This window comes from Macrobrachium rosenbergii, chromosome 42 (assembly GCF_040412425.1).
Source record: "Macrobrachium rosenbergii isolate ZJJX-2024 chromosome 42, ASM4041242v1, whole genome shotgun sequence".
Lineage (NCBI taxonomy): Eukaryota > Metazoa > Arthropoda > Malacostraca > Decapoda > Palaemonidae > Macrobrachium > Macrobrachium rosenbergii.
Genome location: NC_089782.1, coordinates 50,974,805 through 50,998,432, shown reverse-complemented (window position 1 = coordinate 50,998,432; position 23,628 = coordinate 50,974,805). Strand labels below are relative to the sequence as shown.

Below are 23,628 nucleotides of genomic sequence, written 5' to 3'. Positions count from 1 at the left end.
TGGTCAGAGGGTGTTCACTGGTCTTCTGAATGCACCACTGTTGCTTTGAGTCTTAGGACGGCATGACTGAAAGCACTCACCTGGCTTTGGGCTTTATATACATTTGGACCACCTTTCTGGGTGGGGAGATCTCTTCCAAAACACTGAACCCATTTGATGTTTTTATTATAAAACCCTCATCATTTGGGGGAACTATTTCCTTGTGCGCTTTCTTGTGGAAGCAGCTGCTAGTTTTATTATTATTTTTGTTTGTGGTTGTAACGATTGAAGGGTTGAACTAGCTCTCCTTATTTGGGGCTGTTCCTTTAGATTCTTTCTTTGTGGGAATGTTCAGAATATGTTTGCAAGCTTTGTTTGAGGTGCTGATCTCCTGCCTTTACTTTTGTTTCCACTTTGTGGTGTAGATTGTCCATGCTTTTTGAAGTGCAGTGTTTGGTACTTGGCTTCAAAGTAATTATCTGCCAGTGATTCAGGGTTCTGATTATTGTTTTCGATGTAAATAGCAGGTTTCCAGATCCTCCATCAGTAGATGTTATTGGAGGCTTTGCTTTATTGGAATTTTCATCAAGTTTTATGACAGAAGCATAAGTAGAGTTGGCACTTCTATTCGCTGCCATTACCACCGCTTTGCTGCACTAAGGCTGATGTGTTCGTTGTCTGCCACTGCCAGCACTTCTTCTTCGAACCTGTGCCTGGGACAAGGTCTAGAGTTTGAGTGTGGTCGCCTTGCAAAGAAAACAGTATCGGGCTGCTTTCATCATCAGGGTTGTCGTGCTCTACAGAGCACACAGAACATCTTTTTATTTAATACATGAGATTTGAATATGGCCATATTCAAACATTTACGGCATTGTTTTGGCTTTCGTTTGTATTTTTTACCTGCATCCTTTCATGGCCAACAATGAGGGTGTCAGGTAAATAACTTGAGGAGAAGGTTAGTAGGATGGCTGCATCGCCTCCCAGTTTTTTAACATGAGTATATGCAAGGGGGCATCGTTTGAGAATTTCCTCCTCATTAAAACATGAAGATCTTTAGAGTATACCACCCCTCTTAAAGTGTTAAAGAATTTATGGGATGAAATATGTTCAATATTCCCATCTTCAGGTGGTTTTGAATTTAGCTAACAAACTGCTTGAGTCTCATTTCCAGCTTTTATTAATAAGTTCTTCCCATACCTTTTCAAATTTCCAATGGGAATGGAACCAACTTTGTTCTCAATGCAGTCAGCACCTTTTATGAGATTATCCCTTCCCTCCTTAAAGATAGCAACATGCCAAAAAGGGGGGGAAGTGTTCTGCTGCATGGGACTGATTCACGTTCTTCATCCTTTGGAACAAAATCAAATAGATCGTCATTCACATTTCTCACTGAAAACACCTTCGTGCTGACAACTGAGTCATTGAGGACATGGCCATGGAATTTCTTCTGAGCCTCATAGCTTCCTGGGAAGACGAAAATTTGATAAAAGCACAAAATGTCCGCTTATCTTTTTCTAGAGTCAATTTTATTCTTTCCACTTTTCCAAATTGCTTGGCTACACTGAACAAACATTCATAATCCAATGATAGTTTAATTAGTGCAATAGAGGCACTATTATTTGAAGTCAATTCCACCAGTTTTGATACCTCCCTGGTGTCTCGTGAGTCTGTCCAACAGCCAAGTTAGTCCAATGGTCGTTGCCAGTGCCGTTAAGTCGTCGGATCCAACTAAAAGCCAAAGTCCATAAGTTTCCACATGCCAGTAAGTCACCCAAGATCCAGGAGGGACAAACTACACTGCTCAGCTTCCCACCCCAAACACCCCAAAGCCCATTTTGATGCCAAGCATTTTATACCACTGCTTGGTTATATCAAAAACTGCTTGGTCATACAAAGAAAGTATGGATCAGTCAGGTATTGGGATTCTCCACCAATGGCACAAGTGAGAGTTGACTCCCAATGGTCCACCCCATACCCTACCCTTTCAGGATAGCACCAACACGCTTGCAGTGGCCCAGGTATAAGCCTATCCGCCTGCTGAGAGCTCTGCCCACCAATGGGGACCGACTCCCCACCGTAAGCATGTTGGTGGGCTTCCGGACAAAAGCCAGGAGTCCCATCCCAAAAACCAGCCCCCTGGATTCCGATGGGCTGATGCCTGGAGATGGTTCCGCCCTCAAGATAGCAATGGGAAAATCCCATCACCACCTCTTGGGTCCAAACCATGTCAGGTGGTGACTCAACCACCACAACTCCCACAATTAGCTTCAGATGCCAACCCCTCCCAAAACACGGTCCCTTCTCAGACTCACCTAAGCAGCGAATTTTTGCAAAAGTGGAAAATTTACAAAATTAATCCAAAATGTTAATAAAGATGTGACATGGAGGAGAAGGATGTAGTAAGAATGAAAATTTCTAGAAAGAAGAGATAGTTCTGACGAATTTAGTTGGATCGGCAGCAGAGTCTCAAGACTAGTGGAGAGGAATCCCAATCAGGTGTCAAGACCCTTCTGCTGGTCCCTAAGCCCCCTACCCACGACAAGGGGTCAGAATCTAGGGGGAGTATGAGCTAGGTCTCAAAGAAAAGGGGCTCGAGCTGGAGAAGGCTCGAAAGGAAAATGCTGAAGCTATGGCTATACAACAAGCCTCCAACCCCACACCTGCTGCATCAAATGCTCAACTGAGAAAGAGCCAGAAGCATGGTCGGAGGAAATAGAGGCCGTCTTTGACAACTATAACACCACTGAGACAGGGAGGGCCTTAGTGCTTGCCAAGCACATGGAGGGAAAAGCTAAGGCAGCCCTTCGCTCATTGGAGAAGAGTCAGAGAGGCGACATGGTTGAAGTGCATAGGGTCATCACAAAGGCCTACGAAATAACCCTGGAGAAATGGAGACAGCGGTTCCGAGGTCTTGCCAAGGAAGTCAGCTGATCTTGGACTGAATGGGCCTGTCACAAGACCCAGTCTGGTACCTGCTGGTTCTACTCCTTGTCGTGCACTACATTCGAGGACCTTTTCAATCGGACCATGCAGGAGGATCTTTATCAATGCGTGCCTGGGCCCCTTACTGTGTATCTCAATGATAAGCGGCCCACACAACTTATGGAAGCCTGCCGTATGGCTGATTCCTGGGAAACGTTTAACCAGTCCCACAGCATATCTCAATGGCGCATAGTGCCACCCAGGTACCTCTCAGGCTTGACTCGCCCGAAGAACGGACTGCCTAGCAAACCTACGTGTACTCATTGTAAGAAGGTGGGGCACACTGAAACTGAGTGCTGCTATAAGCTAGGCACTAGTAAGCAGCCTCCTACTAACAGCCAGAACTCCTTTCCCTCTACACGCACTCAGCCCTCTCCACCAACTGTCACTGCAGGTCACCGAGCCCCCTCCAAACGGCCAGTGGCAATCCTGTGGTGCCACCAGCTACTACAGTACTGGACATCCGGCCTGTCCACATGTCCCCTCCCCCACCAAGTTCGTCAACCTAATCAGCACCTCATTCTCTGCGACCGGGTCGCAGAAGATACTTCACCCCAAGAGACTGGAGACCCAGTTCATTTTGGTGGCCCCCCTTAAGGGCTCTAGTCTGCCTGTGACCCTTCTGGTCATGGTAGACACCGCAGCAGACATGAACCTGATTTCCAGGGCCCAAGTGCCAGCCAGTGCCACGGTTGACGAGCAAACCCAAAGGAGATGAAGTGGATAGAGGGCCATACCACAACGGTTCCCACAGTCAAGCTCCAGGTTACGACACCTCGGGGCATGCTACCTCACCGCCTTGGTGTGGTGGGTGGAATTCAGCCCGGAGTGAATTTCCTGTTGAGTCGGGACCTCCTCTGGGGAAGCCCTTCCCCAACGCCACTTCGCAGCCATGCTACCTCCTCCACGGAGGCCCAGACTGTAGCACACAAGAAAAAAACCCACCTTCCGCCCACTGAAGTGGTCAGCGGAAGGGGCGCACACAAAACCGTTCTTGGACTAGTCCTCTCTCTCCACGAAAGAATGGCCAGCAACGAGGCCCTCCCTCTCTCCAAAGAGACATTCAGGAGGAGCAGCACCACTGTAGGACATGCAAGAGGACAGACCACTTCACTAATTGGGAGGGTTGCCCAAATAAGCAACAACCAGCGGACGCTCCTGACCAAGACTCTCCGAGAGGCTCTGATCTCCAGCTGGGGCAGGAATCTCTGTCTCAGCCCAACTCAAGCCATCCGTGACGTATTGCACCTCCGGACCCCTCGTCAGGGATGCCTGACCCTCAGTCGCTGCCGGTGTCACTTGCAAGCGCTGAGCAGTGCCATGCTCCATCCATCTCGGACGTTGAGCCACCGCTCAACGAGGACCCTGTGCCAGATTCAGATGATGAGGTGGATCCTCCTTCAGGAGATCCAGGACCCCTCAAGGCACTAATCATAGCGACCTGTGAGCTTCCAGTACGTGACACTTCTTCGTCACTAAATCTGTCCCCAGAGGATGAACCTCTGGTGGACCAATCTGCTACATTCTCTGGAAGACCAGGAAGTGGCCTTCCCAGATGCAGAGGTCAAGACCGCTCGTGCTCCAGTTGTCGCAGCAGCCGGAGTTGGGAGCCCTCCTGTAGCCTCTGAGGTTACCCCTGACCTCACTCCCGCTAGCCCTTCTGGCCTTTCCCCCGAGTCGGTGCCCTCATTACCTCCTTGGACTGATATAGAAAGGCCTTGGAGGAACCCGAAGAAGAAGAAGAAGGGATGGAAGAGAGCCAAGTAGTTGCAGAGCCATGAGCTCATCCTGGCACTAGCGCCCTCTCGGCACAGTGCTTTTCCATCTTAGAGTGATCCTGGCTCCTTGTCCAGAGGAGGTAGCCAGCATGATCTCTATCATACTATAGCCTAGCCCAGAATGAGTACAATGCAGCAGTAACCTTGTCACTTACTCCTTACATTTAGCCGCAGTAACCACTTAAGTACATTGTAATTGAAAACCCAGCCATCCTAACTATTGTGAAGAGAGCCGCTGAGCTCATGACACGCATGGCCTAATACCTCAGTGAGGCAAGCATTTAGCATATGAGGCAAACCTCATGTACAGAACAGTAATTACAAGTTGTAGTGCAAGACATTGTATACTTGTAACATTCTCATTGTCCTTTACGTTGGTGCTATGGCCGTGTTCTAGTAGGTTAGGTCATAGATGCCATTGAATGTACCATTTGGCTAGGCCTGAACATCACGATCATAGGAGGCAGCACGTAATAACTGTAAGCACCTTTAGGTAGTGTTAGGCGTCTGTAGAAGTAAGTGATTAAAAGCTCATAGCCCTTTCTAGAGTCAGGTAGATCCTTAGCTAGTTGATTGCAAGGAACAAATCTGTTCAGGGGAAAAGCAAAGTAATCAAGGCGAACAGCTCGCTTAGTACAGACCTTCACGCCTGAAAGGGAGGAAGCCAGGCCTTTTAAAGGGGGTAGTTTTTTATAAATATTGCTGTTCGACCTCTCTCCTTTAATCTGTAGGAATAGAATTAAAACCAAAAGGAAAAGACAAGACAAGACAAGACAAGACAAGACAAGACAAGACGAGACAAGACGAGACAAGACGAGACAAGACAGCACCAAGGACTAGCTTCTACCCTGGGAGCAAGGGAGGGAAAGCTAACTGTGTTTTGTTATTGTGTTCAAAACTCAACCGTCTTAGTAGCTGATAGGTTAGTATTAGAGACCTATCCAACAGGGAGGGTCTCACCAGGCCCTCTTTAGTTAGGGTGTCCTGTAGCCTCATTTTCATCTGTACTATGTATCGGTGAATTCTTGTTACTCTTTCTGACCGCCTGCAAGCTACGGAAGGATCACTGTTTGAAAACAACAGCGATCCTGCTTCCCAACCTAGGGTCAGAGAGGGAAACAAGAAGTCCTACAGAGCACACCATCGTTAGTGCTCCTGCTTACTCTGTCCTCTGTTTATTTACTAATTTAGTGGAACCATCGTTAGTTGCATTATCAGACCCCGGGCGGAAGTTGCATGCACGCACAAGCATTCTACGTAAGGTAAGTCTGATAATGACAATTACTTGCCGTTTCTTTGCTATTTCTCCCACTGTATACGAAGTATAATTAGTGTTGCCTAGTAAGATTGTATAAAATATTCCCCTTGCAGTAATTAAGAATTAGGGAGGGGTCAATTATAAGTAATCCTCAGGCAAGCCTTGAGACCTGATCATACCATTGTTTGGAAGACGAATAGCCTTTAATAATCTAGAAAACTGCTTACAAGACCGGTACTAGAGCTATCAGCTGTTGCGTCATAGAGGAGATTTTCCCGTGTCGGGGCGAGGTGGAGAGCTGTTATTGGCTCATGTAGATTCCTCGGTAAAATCCATTGTGTTGGACTGGGTGGGTGATCACTGGGAATACGTAATTTATTAGTCAATAGTAAATCAAAATATTCAGCAACCTAAGTCCAACTGGAGACCTAATCTAATTAAGTTATTGTCTATCTTTTTGGGTAACTTCCAGCCTTAATTATAGGATTACGTGGGTCTTTGGTATAGCAAGGCTGTATTAATCACAGTAATTAATAATTAACCTCATCCACCAAATGACTCCCGTAACAATACATATATACTGTATATATACAAATATATATATATATATATATATATATATATATATATATATATATATAAACTCCCAAAAAATTGAAAAAACTGCTCTCCAATGGTTGGCAATGCTGTGTGGACTCAGGAAAATGTTGATAACACTGCTTACACTCATAAACAGACTGAGAAAGGGTTTGGGGTTGGTTTTTATTGCTGGGTGCCAAGGGAGAGGAGGGGCAGTAAGGCTGTGTAGAGGAGCTCACTCAGAGAAAGGGTGGTTTTGGACGGTGGCTGGAGCTAGGGAGCAGTTTCCCTGGTTGGGAAAGGATGGGGATGCAGTGTTGATTGTTGAAGAAGGTTAGGTAGATGCCTGGCTTGCTAGAGCTTGTTTTTTTCATGTTTTTACACTTATGATTTCTTTACATTTTATTAACCCTTAGTGGACATCAGGGCTCTTATGATCCCCAATAATTGCGTATGAAACCCCCCAGTTCAGTTCACATTGTTATTTTGCACCATAATATTTGAAAGAATTTTGCTTGAAATTGTTCCTGTTATATAAATGGGCCATGAATGACTTATGGCAACTCTTATGGCAACACTAACACCTCAGTCCAGGATATAAAGCAAGGGATCAGTGTGACTTAAGATTTTGCAAGGGAATGTCCTACTTCTCCTGTTCCAGTACATCTTGTACATATTTGCCCATAAATATAATCAGGGATTGCTGTTGGTTTTAGTTCTTATCTGTTATGATAGCACGTCAGTGTAATTGTAATTGTAACTGTGTTAAGTAAAAAAACATATTAGAACATATAACTCACTAAAAGGTAATACATCTCCCCATCCCAGTACATCTCTTAAATATTTTGCCATAAATATACTCAAGGACTGTTGCTGATTTTAGTTCTTATTTGTTGTGATATTATGTGAGCTGTAATTGTGATTTTACAAAATAAAATTTTGAAAATTATTAGGACATGTGCAATTTGCTAAAATTAGCATATTTTTACGAGTGTCTTGGAAAAATTTGTTAAATTTTTTTTCTTAAACCATGTGCATTTGTGTATCTTCCTTTTACCAGTGTTTTTTTTTTTATCTTAAATTGGCCGACCTTAAAGTTTGTCCAGTCTTGGGGTATTGCTAATGTATATTCAGCCTGGGCTGAAAGGGTTAAGGGACATGTACAGCACTGTAATGTAACTTACAATGAAACACGTCGACCACAAAGCAAGAAAACAGAAGAGGAGATATGGTATAAAAAGAAAGAGAGAGAGAGAGACATTAGAAGAGAGAGAGAGAGAACTGAGGAATCACCTTACATTCTTAACACACAAACAGAAGACCTTCCCTCTTTGCAGAGAGAGAGAGAGAGAGAGAGAGAGAGAGAACAACAACTGAGGAATCACTTACATTAAAGCAGATAAAACACACACAACACACTCCTTCCCTTTTCTTATTTTTATTTTATGCTAATCTCATTTATATTTATACTGCTTTTCTCATTTTTTAATTTTCACAGCACAGAAGATAAATGCAATCGCGTGTGTAGCATAGGTACACACACACACTTCTTTGCTTTCATTGGTGGCACCAAGACTCAAGTTATAAATAGCACAACGTGTAGGCGACATCTCAAGTCGCATTTTAAATATTTTTAATTAGAGACGAAATATCAACAGTGATAAAATATTCTCTTGTGTACTGTTTTGATATGCGTGATAATCATACTTAGGATGAACTAAACTTGTCATGAAATTTTGTACATTAAATCAAGCAAAGCAAAAATGAAAAATGGCAACACAGGATACTACGCTAAGAAACACACATGAATGCACACACTATGTGGAGAAGGTGAGGTGAAATGGAAAATCATTAATTCCAGTAAAACATAAAATAATCGACTACTTTTTAATAGTGTTCTTAAAATGAATTTGCCTTGGATAGTCATCATTGAGAAATGCCGTATGTACTCAAGATTTAGACAGGATGTTTTACACAACACAGTTTCCCTGACAGGGCAAAATGAGTAAAACAAATGAAATATGTCATAATTTATATACTCATGTATCATTCGATCACCGCGTATCATGCGACCTTTAAAATTTCGTTCCCTAAACATGATTTCATCGTATACATATCTCGTGTATCATGCGAGCTGCATTTTCAATAGCCCAGATATTATGAGTCTAACCTCTTTTCCTCAGTAATCTCATCTTATTGTTAAATAAATGAGAGTAAAAATAAAAATAGCCTTTATTTACTGAACGAATTTCATTTTTAGTAGATCATACTACGCTAGCCTATGCTTGTAGAGCGAATTTCATTTTCAGTAAATTGTACGAGTCTAGGTTTTCAGACAAGATTACCAAGTTTATGGCTTATGTAACATTCATGAAGGTTTTCAAACAAGATTACCAAGTTTATGGCTTATGTAACATTCTCATGACCATCTCTTATAATTAACAACCACTTACCAAAAACTAACATACACAACATCGACATACACAACATCGGCGGCGTAAACAAATGAACTGAGAAACAGCTTTTTGCTATTTTGAGGAGTTTAAATAAGTATTTTAGTTTACCTTTGTATACCCGTTTTACATTTAGGTGCAAAAAATAAAAATATGATTCCAATAATATATTAATTTCTCTTAGCAAATGAAAAATGATTCTATTAATTCTTTTGGTAGTAGGCCCAATCAGCTGATTCTGAGGATATAAACATTAGCTTAGCCTATGAAAATGCATATGGTGGATGACTGGTTTTTTATACTTATTACAATGATGATACATCATGATAATAACAGTATAAATGGATACAGTAGGTAAAATGTCAGTTTCATTACCATTAACCTATATCTTAAATATATAGCTATAATAACCTATTTGACTTTGGAAATAGATACTGAGAGTTTAACACTCAGCCTAGGTCACTAGTTGATATATACACAATTTGTACCGGGTGTATGGTACTGCAATATGGTGACAACTGGTAAGAAAGTATATCAAAAGTCATAAACCCGTGGTAAGCTGTGGGTAAACACAGTTAGGCTACCTACTTCTGAAATGTGAAGTGTGTCATTTACTAGAAAGCAGAAAAAGGAGGTTGCATTTTTTCAAGAGTATGTATGCACTCTATTTTGTTACAACTATGGGAAAAGTTTAAAGTGTGATGGTTGTTTATAAACATGCAGTACTGACAAGGTTAAGTGAGGAAGGTATGGAGTTGCCCTTTAACACGCCTAGATTTTATACTTGCCCTTATCTGTATTTCACCCATATCTAACAGGCCTTGGCTCTATTAATCCAGATAATCAAGGGATTACTTTGCAGTTACAGGAGTCCCAGGAGTCGCCAAAGAAACAGAGAGGGAACTCAATAGAACCTTCACAGTGGGCTCCCCAGAGATCCCTAGGAATGACCATAACTCTCGAGTCTCGGTCTCCTCCTAACCTGCAAGAATAGTCAGGTTAGTAGATAGGTGATAGGTCTTCCTTCCACCTGGGGAGTGTCTGCTAATAGAAGACTCTCCCTCTCACTGAAAGCCTCAAACAACATACCAGAGAGAACATCCTCTTCCTCTCGTTGACTCTCCACCAAGCGATTGGTGTGACAACGAAATGGAGATGGCTCCCTCTGTTGTCAAAACAATGGGTGGAAGCTTGGCAGGTGGAAGGACTGGTGAAGTCTCCTTAACCTTGTTCTTAGCCGCAAACTTTACTCATTTTTCTGGCTGCCACTCGTACTGCTCAGAACAAGGATCCTCTCATTTCCATGCTAGAAAGAAAAAAGCTTGTAGGGTCTATCTTGCCTGGGGCAGTGCCTCTTAATGAGTGGTTTCCGTGTAGTGTAGAAGTAGATGGTTGTTATGATTTATGAGTTTGATCCATTTCGTATCAACCACAAAATCTCACAAATAGGAAAAAGAACAAAAATACTAAAAGGCACAAAGCATAAAGTTAATAACATCAAAAGGATGCAAAGAGAGCCAAAGAACAGACGTCTGCATCTGATGGCAGCTGAAAGCAAAATGGAGTGCAGAACTATAGGTGGAGTTTCCTCCTACCTGTCGATAATTAACTACCTTGTCAGCAAGTTTTTAAACCTCCATTCCAGCTCGCATTTGCAAGCTCATTCTTATTTAAGGAATGAAGATTTGTATTACATAGGAACAAATCACGTTTCTTAAAGCTTCCTCCTTGAAACATCCTGTGGAGTGAAACATATAGGCATGTCTCCCAAAAGTCCTCGTCCGAGTAGGTTGAGGGCATCGCTCTGGTTGTATAGAGAGTATGATCATCTTTATCCTGATTATGACAAGACAGAGAAGAATGGCAAAGAGTTGCAGTGGAATAGTCTTGGCTGCCAGCAGTTTATATCTCTTCACACAAATTGAGCCATAAATAACAATCTATTGAGTTCCAGCTCATGGAACCCCATAGTGTGTGTAGCTTGCTGGTTTGTTCTGAAGATACAAATGACGGGAGATATAGTGACAATGCTTCTTCTGAGGGCAGTTATTGTTTTACAAAACTCCTTAACAGCAGCAAAAGATCCTAGTTTTGAGACTCAGACCTCTTATGAGATATCTATTCTCAAAAGCACCGGCACAGCTTCTTTAGCTCCACTGAAGAAGCCATATCTAGTCCACAAAGAAAGCCAGCTAGAAGGGGATTAGAGGGTTGACAGGATCAGAGCTAGAGTGATGGGGTTTGCAGAGGGACAAATACTTCAAGATTATACTCAAGCGTTATAGAAGTAAATGATGGTTTTACAATATGTATACAGAATAGATAATGAGAAATATTCTTCTGTTTGTTCAGGTGATTCCTAGTAATTCTTTGATAAATGAAGTGAGTTCCTGACTTTAGGCAACCAACCTTTAAACAATCACTATTTTTACGATGTATTCTTTAGAGATCAGGGTGTCTTAAAGTGTGGTACTCTAACTGAACTGGAATTTTATATCTCATCTGTAACACATACCTACAGTCTTGAAAACAAACGTTCCAAAGCCATATCCGAGTTGTAAAGAACTTAACAATGGTGAATAACCCATTAAAAACCAATATATTCCGTTCATTGTTAAGATAGTTTAACCAGACAACTGAGCTGACCATTAGCTCTCATAGGCTAGGCCCGAAGGATTAGGATGAAATACCAAATAGGTCGTTCGCGTGATGATGAATGAATGAAGATGAAATTTAAAAGAGAAAAAAATGTACAAGGTATATGCTTTTACACTGGAACACATGTACGCATTAAATACATTTGCACATTTCTATACATACAATAAATAATTTAAAAATATAAAAATAAAATAAAATAAAAATTGAAATCCAGAATAAATTAAATAACATTATTATTTTGTCTATTAAATTACAGTTCCTCATGAATGTTAAAATTGGAATGATTGAAAATGTAGAAAATTCTGACAAAATTTCCCGCATTGATTTACTTCCAGAGGTTGATAATCGCTGTTGGTTATATTTCTGACAGTCACACAACACAAGTTTGATTGTTATCAAAACTTTGCACTCTGGGCATTTGGGGGGAGGACCATGTGGACTGTTCATTAAGTGTCCATGTGTCAAACGAGTGCAGCCTATTCGCAGACGCGTCAGAATTACTTGTGCGCGCCTCTCCCTCTGATATGATAAACTCATTTTCCAACACAGGACTTTGTTTCAGTTTATTATTTATAGGTTTCTCGTTCCATATATTTTGCCATTTACCGACAATGATTGTTTTTGTATCTCTAGACTCTTATATAATCATTAATTGGGATTTTTACATTTGCTCTTGTCATGAGGACTGCTCCTTTAGCTACTTTATCAGCTTCTTCATTTCCCTTAATCCCTACATGGGCAGGGATCCAAAATATTTCAATATTTTTTCCATTATTATACAATCTGTGAAGTTCAAATTTAATATGCTGTACAATATAATCTTTTGGGTAGTAACTTTGAACAGCTTCTATAGCGCTTCTTGATTCGTTAAAAATCACATAATTATTGAATGATATTTGTTTTATAATTTTGATGGCTGCTGCGATTGCACACAACTCTGCTGTGAAGACTGAGGCATTATTAGGCAAAATAAAAATTCTTAGTTTTGTTCTGGGATAAACAGTAGCTGCATATCCTATTCCATGTTGTGATTTTAGACCCATCAGTGTATATATGATCTATGGTTTTTCGTCTATGGTGTTCCTGGGTATAGGAGTGACTTTTTGATAAATATTTCAGGTGAGAGCAAGTCTTTACTTTATTCATAGTCCCATAGGGTGGCAACTACACTGTTGAAAGCAATTGTATATTTATATTTACTGACTCGAACAATCTATTAGCTCTAATTGGGAAAGGTGGTGAATGATTGTTTATAAATATATCCCTTAGATCAAATAGATTTTTTGTCGTGAATAATTTTTCTTGATTCTTAATGCACTTTTTATTGTTATGAATTCTCTACGGAGGAACAATGGCAGTTCGCCACATTCAACTTGTACAGAGGAGACTGGTAAGGAGCTGAATACTCCTGTGCGTATTTTTGGTCCTTCATTGCGAGTTGGATCTAATATTTTCAATTCTGCTCCTGACGCTGAACCATACATTTCACTTCAGTAATCAATGATTGATGACACTGTTGCTTTATACAGTGTAGTAAGAGTATGTCTGTCAGCTCCACAGTTGGTGTGCGACAGTTTTTTAATTAGATTTAAAGCTCTTTTGGAATTTGATTTTATGTAAGTTATATGGGCTTTCCAATTCAGGTGTGCATCAGATATCAGTCCTAAAAATTTACAGTTTGGCTAACTGGTATATTATGGTTTCTCCTTTTTAATTCTGTTTCTTCACTTTTTTTCAAATTTTTATTTTTAAAACATAACAGCTTGAGTTTTTTTTCTATGGAAAATCTAAAGCCTACAGATGGGGTCCATTAATCTATTTTTATTATAGTTTTATTAATCATTTGTTCTGCATGCTTTATGCGTGATGCTACATAATATATGGCAAAATCATCCATGTAAAGGTTACTTTTAATTCCAATCGGTAGCATGTTATTGATGTCATTAATTGTGGAACTCCATTTTCAAGTGGAAATGTTTTGGAAAAAACATTGTCTATTCTCACCTTTAAAGTGCGATCGGTCATAAAGTTTTTAATAAATTTAGGAAGATGGCGGTGTATGATGTTATTTTGTCATGTTTCTAATATTGCATACCTCCATGTAGTGTCGTATGCCTTTTGAATGTCAAAAAAGACAGCTATTGAATTTGCTTTCTTTCAAAACTCTACGTATATGGTCTTCCAAATTAGACAGTGAATCTAATGCAGACCTATTACGTTGTGAATCAAACTGGGTAGGAATCAAAATTTAATTTTGCCACGTAATCGTGCCACGTAAGTCGTGCATTTACCATTTTCTCCAACAACTTGTATATACAACTTGTTAAAGAGATAGGTCTATAATTATTCACATTACTAGGATCTTTTCCAGTTTTGGGTATAGGAATTGTTATCGCATTTCGCCATTCATCTGGAAACAAGTTTCGGAGCCATAAATGATTGCAAAATTTTAATAAGTACGATTTTGCCAAAGGTGCTCGGTGGGTGGCAGATCATTTCAAAGTAAATATCACCACCTCCAAAAGCAAATTTATTACTGTCCAAGAGAGCATATTCCAACTCTTCCATACTGAATTTCTTATTATAATATATATCTTCTTTTGTGTCAAAATTAAGTGTTATAGATTCTGTTTTAATCTTTTTTTTTTTTAATGTTTGTCCAAATTTTGGTCACTGCCTATTTTGTCAAAACTTTCCCCAAGTATGTTACCAATTTCGAACGGATCTAAAATTTTGTTGCCATCATCAAATATAGCTTGTCTGGGTGGTCAAAGATTGTCCCATTTATTTTTCGGAATTTTTCCCATACTTTTTGAATGGATGTTCGCTTGTTATTTCTGATACATATGCCCCCAAGATATTATTTTAACTTTTATAACTCCCTTTCTAAATTTGGACTGATATTTTATCATATAAAGGTTTTAATGGATCTATTTCTAATAATATAGTTGTCATTTTTAATACATTTTCTTCTAGGAATGGTTTTGATTTATTTTATTGAATCTTCTGTTTAGAGTATCTAACCTTCCTGCTAGAGAGAGTTTTTCTCGTACTAACTCAGATAGATCATCCGACCACCAGGGGACTTTATGCTTTTTATTATGGGTGTTCTGAGTGAGGAATAGCTTCGTCTGCTGCCTTTTTAATGAAGGATGCAAAGAATTCATTTGTCTCATTATGATTTTTCAAATAATCATATGGCGGTACCTTTCTGTTATGCAAGTTAAAAATGTCCCAATCTGCTTTTTGCATGCTATAATGTGGGAAGTATGGTTTTGGTTTATTATTTAATAAGGATATTATGGGAAAATTATCACTTGAGTAGGAGTCATCACATGTTTTCCAGTCTAGTTTGTCAACTATATTTGTTGAACAAAGACCACTGAGTGATTAACATCTATTGACTTATTTTACGTGGCTAAGAACCACCAGGTTACTTAGCAACGGGACCTATTAATGCATTATAGCATGGGTTTTGTTAACAATATGTACTGTATTTACTTCGTTGTTATTCAGACAACAGAGAGTATTAGTGTTCATTAAGTTTTCTATTTTTCATCCATCTTTATTCGGTGTAATATTGTTATAGTCCCATATTAGATTATGTGCATTGAAATCTCCTACAATTAATATAGGATTCTTAAATTCTTTTATTATTTTCTGTAATATGTTTAAATCGTACTTTTTATTAGGTTGGTTGTATTATTTTCTATTTTCACTGTTATTGCTGAAATTTGTAATTCAGTGTAACCTATATCTACTTTGTCGTATATCATTTTATTATGGACATTTATTGCTGTTCCAAAATTATTTTCATTTTCTTTTGATGTTGTGGCTAGAAGATAGTTACCTATATTTGGAACAAGTTTTCCTATGTGTTGTACACATATAATCATTGGTTCGTATTCACTTATAAGTCGTTGGACTTTCCTAAGTGCATTCTCGTTAATAATCCATTTATATTCCGTTCAATATTGACTGCATTATATATAAGAACTGCCACTGGACAGGGCACTAACTTTATTATTCTTATGTGGAAAATCAACCGTAAAATAACCACTCCTCTGTTTGCACCATAATTCCTTCCACTAACAGTCTCTCTCTCCCAATTTAATTGCATGACTGGGATTGAGACAAGAGGAACAAACGTTCGCCATCTAGCAGTACCCCCAGGGGCGTCATTTAGGGGGTCTGGGCTGGGGAACTGCTCCCCAAGACTCAAGATGCCGAACCCCAAGTCTCAACATGGCCCCCCTCACCCCACCAAGCCCCAAGAAGTAACAGCAGCTGGTTTTCCATTATTCCTACCGAAATTCAAATGTGTCATCACATTAAGTTATATCCTATCAATCTATCTATTTTATGTGCTTCAAAAAGCACATAAAATAGCTCAAAATAAAAAAAACCCAGATGATTAGGCTCGCTTCGCTCGCTAAACCGCCTTTGCCCCCCCCCATCAAAAATCTGAAATGACGCCCCTGAGTACCCCTTGACTTAACAGTAACGACTATGTTGTGTGTAGTGCTAAGAGGGAACTGGAGGTGCTTCTTGTCAGTTAAAATGTATTCCCTTGTCAATTAAAAGCCATTGTACTAGTTTAGGTTGACATTAATTTCTATAATTCACTGTTACGATTTCTGGTGCTCTAGGTCTGGTTAGGATGGGCCATCTGGGGTAGGTTAATTTGGTTGAGTAGGGTTAGGATTTATCTCTATTTCACTAGATGACTTAGGGCACTTTAGGTTAGGTTTGATGGCGGTTCTGTTCCACTAGCCAGGTAAGAACGCACACCCTAGGTTATCATAGTCTAACTTACTTACATAATCATACAGAAGAAGTTGAATGTCATGCTAGTCTATATATTTCTCTGTAAATGCAATGTGTCCCAAGCGATAACATAACACTTTTACTACTTATTGATTTAACGACTCAAAGACAGTCTAGTCTCACTCCCAGTCTTCTAATTGAATCTGATGTTGATTATAGTTCCTGAGGACCAAACGTCTCCAGCACCCTAATCCTTTTTCCTTTGCATTTTCCACGCTAATGGATGTGCACGTGAAACTATGTATCATAGATTAAAGCAAACCACGTTTTTTTTAGCTGGTACGAAAATGTAATTGTGCCAATACAAGACAGGGCTTGGCTAAACCCAGCACTCATCCGTGTGGAACCTTGCCCTCCAGATCCTGATTTTGAAAAAGTTCTTCCCTAAGTTCTATTTTCACGATATTTTTTTTCAAATCTATCTGTGCATCACTTTCTGTGCCAACGATTTCCTAGTCCTAGAGCAACAAATCATGCTGTGCAATGTTAAAAAAAAAAGTTCAAACAAATTACAGGCACCACACTTTCCTTTAGCCATGAAAACAACTAAGTCATTAACAACAGAATAAAGGCCATTTCTTTAAGAGTATGTCTAGTGGAGCACACAAAAATGGCTTATACAATAAAACTGGTAAAAGATGCATAATAAATGAGATTACTGGTGAAAAAAGATGTTTCATGTGTTTGGGAGAAATTAAAAGTCTCCTTTCCCATTTTCATCAGTGCTACGTCAAGCAGTGAGCTCAGAGACTTCATTAAAATGTCTTTAGGACCCAGATATCAACTTACCAGCTTTTAAGCTGCAGCGACTTTAACATTCAAACTGAAAAGAGTTCCGAGGATAGCTTAGGCTAAGATAGACTGCTGTCACTCTCAAGGTATATACCTTGGTCACTCCTGGGCCCTGTCGCCACTGCCTCCGTGTAACTAATGGTGGTTCTAGTATTTTGGGCCTGTCAGAAGGCACAAGCAGAATTTAAGTAACTTCTTGGCTATGTAAAATGGAAATACATCCTTCATTTTAACGCATCGAAGTGAATATCTAGCCTAAATGACTAAACAAATGCTGGACGAATGGAAAATTTCTGATCTCGTATTTGGCGAAAGTTGCATGTCTTCATTCAGCCTTTTGACACCTGTCTGCTGACCTGAACTGTATACAGTAACTGGTGTAAAAAGCATCTCCTCAGATCTCAGTTTTTTATTTGTTGCCACTGCTTTTATGTTATGCTTCTATTTCTCTTTTCGTGCTGACATAAATGTCACTCTATTGTAAACAGCAACAACTGCACGTTTTATGTCCCCGTTTGATACACAAATTCCATTTTTTTTATATCGCAACTGATAATAATTTTGATATACTTAATTTGCAGTTTCCTTCCATAAGGTTACCGACAAACTGTTCACATTTTACCTCTTAACATGTAAGTTGGAAATTGTCTGTCAATTTAACTATAACCAAACACAAGGTTACATCTCTCTGTAGGCTACACGTAAATGTTGCCATATGTTTTTAATTGATATATTTATGATTTTGATTGTTGAATATTTATAATCAGATTAAAAATAAATTCAGATTTAAACCTAATAATAACAATCCTTATTAACTGCTATTTTTCCATTTCCATATACAATTAAGACTTTTCTTTGTAATATGACTATCTTCATTTGGTACGTTGTGAATCAGTATCTTTTACAGGGAATTTTATGTAAAAATTTTGACAAAATACGTTCATGAACGCTAATTACTTGAAGATCCGATATTCCTACCCATTTTCTAAATACTTTTACAATCAAGTCCGAAGACAACCGAACTAGCTTCGACGGGTGTAACTATTTTAGTTACCCAAATAATTAATTATATCCATTTTCTTTTGAAAAAGTATCCGTTTTCCTTACTGCGCGCAAACCACCTGTAAAATCCATGTTAAAAGGCGCAGGACTTCTTGTATATCTGTACCAGCTGCACATTATACTGCCATAATGATTTAATATTTCATCGATAACTGGCGCACTTGCTTAGACGATCCCAGCCGGTCTTTGATATACCGAGAATGGGGATCTACAGTTTGTTTAGGGGAAAAAGAGCCGGTTATCTTTGATATAAACCGCACAAGAACATAAGAATCAGATGCAAATGTTTAAGGCTAAAGAGAAAACTAGAGATTCGATTTCTGTATGAAACACTCGATGTGTTATGAAACTTAAGCTACGACTGGTGGGTATTTGGCCGTCGGATTGAAACGGATATTCGCGAAAGGACATTTGGCCGACGGACATTTGGCTGAATGGACATTTGGCCGAATAGATATTTGACCGAAGGACATTTGGCCGAAAATGTAATAAACTCATTTGATTTAAAGATGATTATTGCAGGAAAAACTAATAAAAACAGTAAGAATAAACTTTAAGTTTATTGTAGTAAAATCAATTTGATTAAAAGATAGCAAAATAATAATAATAATAATAATAATAATAATTCTTAAACAGTAAGATTAAGTAGTTTATTGTAGTAAAATTCATTTGATTAAAAGATGTTATGTTTATTGCAGAAAAATAATAAAAAACAGTAAGATTATTTCTTTAAAGATTGTGCGCAATAGCTCACAATAGCTCTCAAAAAATCTATTTTTTCATATTCCCTCTGAGACATGAGCCTTGTATTCAAGAGTACTTCTTCTTTGAAGATCTCAGTGCAACTCCGGAATTGACCATCTCGATTGTTAGCTCCCAGTTTGCTTGTTCTTTCCTTATCTTCGTCACTAAACGGCAAATAGGGTGGGTGACTGCCATTCTTTGTTCAAAAGCTCTCGCCACTAAAGAGTTTGTAGTCCGTGGCCAGTTTTCAATGACAGGTTGCGTGGATCAGGCGGATGCGTGATGCCTTGAATAACTTGTCTTTAATCGCCCACCACATCTTCCTTTACGTTCACATCGCCAGTAACTTTTCTTTTATCAACAATGTAGGCATAACCATCAAGCAATCATTTTCTTCCTCCTCGTATCGTTGTTATGATTTCCATGGTCTGTAAATAGTGGCATTTAATTATATATATATATATATATATATATATATATATATATATATATATATATATATATATCGGAGGGTGTATGATCTGGAAAAAAAATAACTTACCTTTGCAACTTCTAACCAACCAGCGAATGTATCTTTGATGAGGCAAGTTACAAACACTGTTGGAGACGGGAACTAATAGCGTTGGTTTCGTTGGACGTGGTTAACTGTTTGAGCTGGAAATGGCAGTTACCCAGTTCAACTGAAACAGTGAACTGAGAATGGTTTTAGCAATTTAACAATCGAAATAGTGAACTCAAAACTAAGAACACATAACACAATGTGACAAACAGTAGATACGTTTCTTCATTTTCGCAAAATCGGTCAAATATCTATTCGGCCAAATGTCCATTCAGCCAAATGTCCGTACAACTCGGCCAAATATCCGTGCCAAAGGTCTGTCGGCCAGATGTCCGTAGGCCAAATGTCCGGCCACGGACTGGTGAGCTCTAGTTCGCTCTCATGGGATCGAGTAGATTTCTGTCGACGACGCCTAAGGAATTGATCGGCGGTGCCAGACCCACGAGAAACCTTAACCACAATAAAATAAAAAAAACATGAGGCTAGAGGGCTGCAATTTTGGTATGTTTAATGATCGGAGGGTGGATGATCAACATACCAGTTTTACAGTGGCTAACCTTAATTTTAAAATGAGGGCGGACGGGAGAAGTGCGGACTAACAGATAAATAGACATCTCATTAGTTTTCTATTACAGAAAACAAAACAAACAAAAGTGTGCCGAAGTTTCTTCAACGCAATCGAGTTTTCTGTACAGCCGCTACAGCTTATAATCAAGGCCACCGAAAATAAATCTATCTTTCGGTGGGAGGGACAGCTGATGAGCCGTGACAAGAAACTTTAAACGGCCCATTGGTGGCCTGCAGTATCATTGCCTCACGTTGGCTAACTTTAACCTTAAAATAAAATATGAAAAACTACTGAGGGTTGCGATTTGGTACGTTTGATGATTGGAGGGTGGATGATCAACATACCGATTTGCAGCCCTCTAGCCTCAGTAGTTTTTAAGATCTGAGGACGGACGGACAGACAGAGCCGGAACAATAGTTTTCTTTTACAGAAAACTGAAACAGCTACGCGTTTGTAATGCCTCTGGCGTTCAGTAGTTACCTGTATCTCTGTGGCCGGTCAGGCCGTGTCCTCTAGGCTTTCTTGACTATTCCTAAAACTTTTAACAGACTGCAGAGCCTCTCATATGCCCCAGGTTTATATATATATATATATATATATATATATATATATATATATATATATATATATATATATATATATATATATATATATATATATATATATAAATAAATAACTGAGGAACAAGTCTTGTATAAGTAACCATCCATTCCCCTCTTATTAACGCCCTGACTCACCCGGAGAGATTCACGAATCAAAATCTGGAACTACAAACTGTCTTCCCTTTACCGCAAATGCGTGACCTATGAAGGACAGTCGAAAATAAACAAACAGCAAAATGCATCTCGTACACAAAGAAATATTGACAAATGTCCGCCACTGATTTCCTTTCTCTTTGGATCGACCAGACCGTAATGTCTGGGTACGTTTCTTTTCCGTTATGGCTACAATAGTTGCAGTGAACGCCATATCACTCTTTTTCCACATAACTACTTGCTTTGGCTTGCCATTTTCGGACAATTTTCAATTGGGAGCTACGATGAAAAATAGTTTCTGCCTGACAAGTTCACGTGAAACTTCAGTTTATTATTATTATTATTATTATTATTATTATTATTATTATTATTATTATTATTATTATTATTATTATTATTAAATTTTTTTTTTGTCTATCACAGTCATCCTATTCGACTGGGTGGTTTTTATAGTGTGGGGTTCCGGGTTGCATCCTGCCTCCTTGGGAGTCCATCACTTTTCTCACTATGTGCGCTGTTTCTAGTAGCCAACTCTTCTGCATGAGTCCTGGAGCTACTGGCATCTAGTTTTTCCAGATTCCTTTTCAGGGATCTTGGGATCCTGCCTAGTGTTCCTATGATTATGGGTACAATCCTTCCTTCTCCTTCTCCCTCCTCCCTCCTCTTCTTCTTCTTCTTCTTCTTCTTCTTCTTCTTCAAGAGGCTCAATAATATTAATGAATAGATAAAAGAGCCCAATAATATTAATATTCCACTGGATTTGCCAAAAAGCCCTGTTTTCTTTACATTGTTCTCTCACAATGAATAGGTCAACAAGAACCATTAATTTGCCAAGGAGCCCTCAGCAAAATAGGATCTCCTATAAGTAAAAAAAAAAAGAGATACAAAAATATCCCTGAAAAAGAAGAAAGGTAATAACACGAAGTTGAAAGTGAATGTATAAAATCAACCATATCAGCAAACGCAATATATGTGCGTGAAGTCATTGAAATGTTAACGTTTGCATGTTTTTGAAAAGGCTAACTTTATTAAATGAGCATTCCTTCTGTATTCTCAACTTGTCTCTGTTTATTTATTTGTCCAACTTATTTCATTTTTAGTAGCTAGCTGAAAATGAAATATGTATTTATGTATAGTTACCATTTTCATTTGAATTTTACCGAACTTCTGAATTCTTTACTTCTTTCATTTTCAACAATTTTGTTTTATGAAATTGCTCGAGTTTAAGGATTAATATTAATAAAAGTAATAAGCTTCTAGTAACAGCATAACATCATCGTTTTCCAGTAAGAAAAAAGAAATACTCTTAAAAAGTTAGAAAATAACAAAAAGGCCGAATTCGTAATAGAGCTTCATTCCACTTCAGCGCGTTCTCTTAGGCCGGATTAACCTCGCCCTTGACGTTTAGCCAAGAGAATACGACCAAGCCGCCGTAATGGGCATAATATAAATATGAAACTGAAGTAGGCCAGATTATTCTGCTAATGTCCTTTACATTATTTTGCAAAAAAATAAAAAAGCCAGAGACGACCTAAGTTTTCAAGTTGTGAAATAAAGCTAAATTGGGATGTCAACTTTTTATTCACGTTTCTTAACGAGGTAAGAAGCCGTTTGAGAAAATGGGAAGTATGAAATCAAAATAGATTATAAACACGCACACATACATATAATTATATACATATATACATATGAAAATTTTTTTATCACACCGTGATTTATATACAATCGTGAAGCTACAAATGTTGCTTAATATCAAATTCACACTACCTCGGGAATATTCCCGATGGGGAATTATCACCGAAGGGGAATTTATAAGTGATAAATGGATCAGTACTGCCGGGTCTCGATTCCTCGGCACAGTTAGTTTCCAGTGACTCCAGTCGACAGTCTACCTACTGAGCCATCTTGACCCGGCAGTACCGATCCATTCATCATTTATAAATTCCCTTCGTGACAATTCCCCATTGGGGATATTCCAGGTAGCGTGAATTTGATATTGTGACATTTGTAGCTTCATGATTATATATATATATATATATATATATATATATATATATATATATATATATATATATATATATATATATATATATATATATATATATATATATATATATATATATATATATATACATATATATATTGTCATGAAGCATTCCAAGTACCTGGTTATTACTGATAAAAAAAATTCAATTTAGATCAACCAAATAAACTCTCATAACAATAAAAATTATGACTGAGTACTCTAAAGGTAACAGTGATCCCTTAAAAGCTTTACTAATCACATGAAAATCAAACTAAGTTTATCAAAACAAGTGTGAGGTATCAACATTTAAACAAGAAATATGCTAGAGTAAAATGGCATCACTCCATCAAACAACTTTAACAGTTTTCTTGGTCTTAATTCACTTCAGCAAAACTAAAGAAACAAAACATGTTTATCACTTTGCCTTATGCACACAATTAATCCTGTTCACTGGTGGTCAATAAATGAAACACTTTTTTTAAAGACACTAAATACAAAAATTTATTTTTAAATTCAAAATTTATAATTAGAATTCACAATCTGAAAAATTTACAATTACTTGAAAACACAAAAAATTTAATTAAGTCTTGAGTTAAATTATTAAACAA

General features: G+C 38.5%; 1 protein-coding gene across 1 annotated transcript in view; it reads left to right on the top strand.

Annotated features, from left to right (window-relative positions):
- Positions 1-4,229: 4,229 nt before the first annotated feature.
- The window catches only part of LOC136827823 (chromo domain-containing protein cec-1), a 31,099-nt gene continuing 11,700 nt past the window's right edge, over positions 4,230-23,628 (top strand). Inside the window, exon 1 of the mRNA XM_067085283.1 lies at positions 4,230-4,563. Within this exon, the coding sequence (XP_066941384.1) occupies positions 4,230-4,563 (334 nt within the window). The remainder of the gene's footprint in view (positions 4,564-23,628) is intronic.